General features: G+C 38.0%; 1 protein-coding gene across 1 annotated transcript; it reads right to left on the minus strand.

The window, feature by feature from the left end:
* Nucleotides 1-538: 538 nt before the first annotated feature.
* Nucleotides 539-5689, minus strand: LOC104980727 (olfactory receptor 8B3-like). Its single transcript, XM_010829505.1, has 3 exons — nt 4774-5689; nt 842-859; nt 539-648 (listed from the first exon to the last, which is right to left on the minus strand). The coding sequence occupies exons 1-3, from the start codon at nt 5687-5689 to the stop codon at nt 539-541; spliced, it is 1044 nt and encodes a 347-aa protein (XP_010827807.1).
* Between the last annotated feature and the right edge of the window lie 1088 nt (nt 5690-6777).

Here is a 6777-nt window from a genome sequence, read left to right on the forward strand (position 1 = left end):
TATAACAATGTTCTCATTTATATGCAGGCTATTTAATTATTGCAGCTGGAAAAGAGGAAAAAAATGTTAGTGCACTTTGAAATTTTCATCCTGTTGAATCATGTATATGAGTGCCATTTGCAAGCAGATCTTTTAAAATTTCTATTTATCTTGAATATATTCACTGTCATGAAGTATAATTTTATAAAATTATTTTAATGACTACTTTTTATTCTATTGTACATCTCTACCACATTTTACTTAAGCTTATATTTTTGAGGGACATTATTTAAATTCTTTTTTCAATTATCAGTAGCACTTTATGTTTGCAGCTTTATCTTTGCCAGTATTATTTTATTTATTAAATATGAATGACTGGAAATTGAATAACTTGGTAAAAGTTCATATAGAATTTACAATACAATGTATTTAATATATGTTGTTAAACTGTCTTACAGAAATTAATATAGATATTTGAGTATGTATATCACTATTGTTTTATTTAAATTTGTGTTTCTAACAGAGTTGGAAATGTTTAATGTGCTAATTTGCATTTATATTATTTTTGATATTTGTCTATTGAGTGATTTTGGCTTAATTTTCTATGGGCCATCCATTTTTGTGTTAATTTATAAGGATCTTTACATATTTTTATTCTGGTCAATGAAAGTCCTCTTGTTCTTCTAACATCATTCTGACTTTTCCTTCTGGAATCAAAACAGAATAATCCTAATAAGTTTACTAATAAGTGTTTTAACCATAAAGAGGGTTTTGTGTCACTTTGCCTAAATCTTACTTAGAATTTCTCAGTTATAATTTCAATTTTGAGTCTTTTCTATTTCTTAATTCTATTTTTATCCATCATAGACTTGCTTTTTTTCTAGATTGATTGAAATCTGTCTTTTCTAAATTCTAGGTGTGCATGAAAGATGAATGAAACAGCTCTTTCTCATCCCCAATATTACTTTCATGTAGAGAAACATTAATTACTTCACTCTGGACCCTGTTTTACACCCTTATTCACACCTGGGAAGGTGGAATGACTTATCTGGTAGGTGAGCTTCAAATAAGAAGCTATTCTTTTATTGTTCATTTTCTTTCTGAGAGTAAGCATGTTTTCAGAAAGAACATATTCTCATATATTTCCCGTGCATTTCTCCCTGTTCTAGTAGAGACCAGCAGGAATCTAGCACTTCCTGTGATTAGAGTAGTGGGTTGCCTAACTCAGGGCTTGGATTTAAGTACACGTTGTCCAACAATAAAGATGTAATAAAGATATTTGGTCTTCACTTGACAGATTGTTTATTTACTTTTCTATTGGTCTAGAACAAAGGCTCTGTATTTTACTTCCTCAAAATTACCTTGTGCATTGGATCAGGGTTATAAAGAAGTTAAAAAGAGAAGATTTGGAAATAAAAAGGTAGCTAATGGTTTTGGGCTTTTGATGGGGAGATGGGAATTTTACTTCAGTGGCATGAATTGATACTTATTTTTATGTTTTTATTCTTTATGGCTTATGCATAACTTTTCACTAACCATATCTCTGCAGGTGGCTATGAGTCTAAACTTCTGACAGTGTGGGATTTTCACCTTCACAGGTGCCTCGTAGCGCAGATTTGTTTAAAGCTGAGTGAATAATTTTATATGGGCACACATTCATTTTTATCCAGAGGTTGTACCACTAGTGCTGGCTCTTAAAAAAAAGGCAAATGTCTCAATAAAGGCTCTACTCCTTGAAACACGTGAACTAAGTAAGCGTCCACACAGTCATGTGTCTATGGTCCATGATAAATGTGGGTTGGGTAAACTGAGCCAATCTTAGCGATTACACAAGCAAGTATTGCTGCAGCTTAAACCTGAACATAGAGATGAAGCTTTTCCCAAGCAGTGGTTTGATTATAATGAAAAGAGAAACGTTCATATAAGTATTGTTCGGAAAATAGGGGGTAGAACAATCATTTGTTGTTTCCAGTCAGTTTTCAGCCCTGTTTTCAAGAAATATGAATTCTAAGACTAGTAGAGCAGGGTGGTTTGGGCTGCTGTACCTTGTGACATTGTTTTTTCATTTTAAATTGCCTTTGTGACCCATACATGGGACTGTAGAGAGCCTAACTGAATTACTATGGGTTGTGCACAGGCTCAAGAAGTAGCTCCTGCCCAGTGGACGCCACTTGTCCTTTGATTTGTTAAATAAGTAAGCTCAGAGCTTACAGGGCTTTGAATTTCCATCTTCTATGTTGTTGTTCAACATATGTTGTTGTTCAACAAGTCAGTCATGTCTGTCTCTTAGAGATCCTGTGGACTGCAGCTTGCCAGGCTTCCCTGTCCTTCACAATCTCCTGGAGCTTCCTCAAATTCATGTTCATTGATTCAGTGATGCCATTCAACTATCTCATCCTCTGTCATCCCCTTCTCCTCCGGGCTTCAATCTTTCCCAGGGTCTTTTCTAATGAGTCAACTCTTCTCATCAGGTGGCCAAAGTGTTGGAGCTTCAGCTTCAGCGTCAGTCCTTCCAGTGAATACTCAGGACTGATTTCCTTTAGGATTGACAGGTTTGATCTCCTTGCAGTCCAAGGGACTCTCAAGAGTCTTCTCCAATACCGTAGTTCAAAAGCATCAATTCTTCGGTGCTCAGCCTTATTTATGGTCCAACTCTCACATCCATACATGACTACTGGAAAAACTATAGCTTTGACTAGATGGACCTTTGTTGGTAAAGTGATCTTCTAATAAGGTAAGGTGCTTCACTTACATGGATGGTAGATTTCATTAATGAGCCAATAAAAATGGGAAAAGGGCTTACCATAAAAAGAATAGTATTTTTTATATTGAGAAAGAGAAACAGCTCAGAGAAATTATTTCTAACCTAACAACTGAGAAGGTAGATTCGAAATCTTGATTTGGAGCACTCTGTTTCTAGGAATTAAGGCTGCTTAGGAAATCAAGTGATTTAGAAATGTTGCCTCAGTCTTATAATAGCAGCAGTAGAAAAAGGAAAGCAAACTAAAGTAAAACAAGTTAATTAAACTGGAATGAGAAAGAGAATGAGAGAATGGAGGTCAATTATAAATCTGTGTATTAGACAGTGGTAATTTGAAGGCCAGGAACCAGTTCCAGGAAACTATTCACTGAAATATTAAAGTCACTGAAAAAGAGTAAGCAGTATACATTCTCCTTAAAGGTGGAAAAAGCTTAAGGAATGGTATTGCCTGAGAAGGCAGTTATTATTACCTAGACCCTGAGAAAAGATAAAAAAGAAATATATGGAGAAGAAAAGATATATTTAAAGGACAGGTAGGCACAGCAGTGAAAAAAGTCCAGGACCTGGTTAAACAAACTCAGCAGAATAACAAGGGAAAATGAACAAAACAGCATATTTTCCTTGGAACCATTTATTTTTCCCATTTATAAAACCCCAAAGCCAAGAATCACTTCTTCACCAAAACCTTCCAAAATGCTTTCTTCACATCCTTGTTCCTGAGACTGTATATTAAAGGCTTCAGCATGCGGATTACTGTGGAATACAACACTAAGGACACCTTCAGTTCAGTTCAGTTCAGTGGCTCAGTCGTGTCCGACTCTTTGCGACCCCATGAATCGCAGCATGCCAGGCCTCCCTGTCCATCACCAACTCCCGGAATTCACCCAGACTCATGTCCATTGAGTCAGTGATGCCATCCAGCCATCTCATCCTCTGCCGTCCCCTTCTCCTCCTGTCCCCAATCCCTCCCAACATCAGAGTCTTTTCCAATGAGTCAACTCTTCGCATGAGGTGGCCAAAGTACTGGAGTTTCAGCTTTAGCATCATTCCTTCCAAAGAAATCCCAGGGCTGATCTTCAGAATGGACTGGTTGGATCTCCTTGCAGTTCAAGGGACTCTCAAGAGTCTTCTCCAACACCACAGTTCAAAACCATCAATTCTTCGGCACTCAGCTTTCTTCATAGTCCAACTCTCACATCCATACATGACCACAGGAAAAACCATAGCCTTGACTAGATGAGCCTTTGTTGGTAAAGTAGGCTGCAGTCCACAAGGTCACTAAGAGTCGGACACAACTGAGCGACTTCACTTTCACTTTTCACTTTTCACTTTCATGCATTGGAGAAGGAAATGGCAACCCACTCCAGAGTTCTTGCCTGGAGAATTCCAGGGATGGGGGAGCCTGATGGGCTGCCGTCTATGGGGTCGCATAGAGTTGGACACGACTGAAACAACTTAGCAGCAGCAGCAGCAGCAATGATACTATGTAGCTCAGCTGGTAAAGAATACACCTGCAATGCAGGAGACCTGGGTTTGATCCCTGGGTTGGAAAGATGCCCTGGAGAAGGGAAAGTCTACCCACTCCACTATCCTGGCCTGGAGAATTCCATGGACTGTATAGTCCATGGTGTCGCAAAGAGTTGGACATGACTGAGTGACTTTAACTTTCACTTTCAGTGACACTATGTCACCCTCATATTCCCTGATTTCATCATCTGTAAACCAGTCTCCTATTTCCAGAGGGGGAAAAAGTTTAAATGCTAAAGAAAAACACCAAGAGATTAAAAAAAATTTCATAAAAGTCATAGTAAGAGACCGTGAGGAAAGGAAATTATGCAAATAGTAAGGAAAGATAGAAGATCTACTCTACAAAACGTGGAAACAAATTAAGAGGAGATTCAAATTTCTTTCAACATGGGGAGAAAGAAATAAGATAAGAAGATTGTCAATAAAATTATTATTATTAAAACCAGAACCTTCCTACTTTGTGATTAACTACAGAGACAGTATTTCTAATCAAAGCTACCTACAACTCAGAATTTTTCTCACAGCGAATTTCACATCTTTATTTCTCAAGCTATAGATTAAAGGGTTCATCATGGCAACCACATTGGTATAAAAGACAGAGGAAATTTTTCTCTCATCCAGAGACCCAACAGAAGATGGTTTGAGATACATAAATGCACATGATCCAAAGAAAAGAGAAATAGCAATGATGTGGGAACTGCAGGTGCTAAAGGCCTTGGACCTGCCCTCTGTGGACTTGATGTGGAGGATACTAGAGAGGATGAAGCCATAAGAGACAAATATGGTGAGACTGGGCACAATGATGTTGATGCCTCCCACAATGAAAACTACCAGCTCATTGATGTAGGTACTTGTGCAGGAAAGCTCAAGCAGAGGGAGGATGTCACAGAAATAATGGTTGATGGTGTTTGCATCACAGAAGGTCAGTCTCAGCATGCATCCAATGTGAGCCATGGCACCAGAAAATGCCATCAAGTAGGAACTAAACATAAGGCTGGAACACACTTTAGGGGACATGGCAACATTATACAAAAGTGGGTTACAGATGGCCACATAGCGGTCATAGGCCATTGATGTCAGCACATAGCATTCAGAAATGACAAAAAAACAGAAAAAGTAGAGCTGGGTCATGCATCCCATGTAAGAAATAATATTCTTCTTTGATGTGAAGTTAATCAGCATTTTGGGTGTAAACACAGAAGAATAACATAGATCTATGAAAGACAAGTTAAAGAGGAAAAAATACATGGGGGAATGTAGATGTGAATTTAGAACAATTAGATTTAGCAATCCCAAATTTCCCATCACAGTCACCATGTACATTCCTAGAAAGAAGATGAACAGGGGGAGATGGAGATCTGGTTGGTCTGTTAATCCCAACAGAATGAATTCAGTCACAAAAGAGTCATTTCCAGGAGCCATTCTTCTCTAAGGGAATCTGTGGACACAAGAGAAAGGGTTCCATTAGAGAACAACTCAGCCCTTGCCACAGTGTCTCATCTATGAGGGAGGGTAAACACTGGGAATGTCAGAGACTAGTCCTACCTGGTCCCACAGAATCTGCCTTTACCTTTATCAGGATAGAGTTTTGCGGACTTGTATAAGCTAAACATAGCAAAGGAAATCACAAACATCAGAGTCAAGGCCAGTGCTGTTACATGCAAATATAACTGCTGGAAAAACAAAGGGCAAGAAGGATAGATCAAGACAGAACCACCTCATGTCTATAAGCATTCTGTGATGACCCTCTAACAGATTTCTCTGCCAATTTCACCTGTGTCTCAGATCTGCACAAAATGAGAAAGAATGGGCATATATTCGGTCCTTATACTTTCATCTAAGCAGGGAATAAGTTTATAAATTAAATTCAGAAACTCACCCTCCTTAGTTCAGAAAACCTCAGGGCTGGCTCCCTTATCCTTGGTTTTTACCCAGTTGGGATTGGAAATGCAATTTCAGGTTCCTGAGCCTTGAGTTCTTTGATTCTGAGAGAAGCTGGCCAAGACATATGTCTGAGAAGCCTTTCTGAACTATTATAACTTCTGATAATTATTTCAGTCCTTTCAAGCAGCAGAGAAAATAAAGCCTTTTATTATCATACTTGCTACTTGATTAGACACAGAAAATTTAATGTGAGAGTCCTGATGTAATACACTTGGTTAAAAACAGGCTAGAAGCTTGCTGACTCTTTTCCCCAGGGTATAGATTTGTATAAAAGAGAATAAGGAAATTATATATCTTGGATTGTGATCAGTCTTTAGTTCCTTAGGGACTCAATCTTTCACTCCTTTTCATTTTAGGTATTATACATCCCTCAATGCAGATCCAAAGTAAATTCCCATCTCCTCATTACATCTACCTCTGAAGGGAAAGCTACTACATTGTTTTATTCCCTTTCATTTCCCAAATGGATATACTTTGTGTAAGGTTCCTATTTCTAGGTTTCCTTATTTCTTTATCTGAAATTTTTCAAGAGTGTTCTTCTCTCTCTTAAATATCTCTAAAAAAAA

The sequence above is a fragment of the Bison bison genome, unplaced genomic scaffold (assembly GCF_000754665.1).
Source record: "Bison bison bison isolate TAMUID 2011002044 unplaced genomic scaffold, Bison_UMD1.0 scf7180017864506, whole genome shotgun sequence".
Lineage (NCBI taxonomy): Eukaryota > Metazoa > Chordata > Mammalia > Artiodactyla > Bovidae > Bison > Bison bison.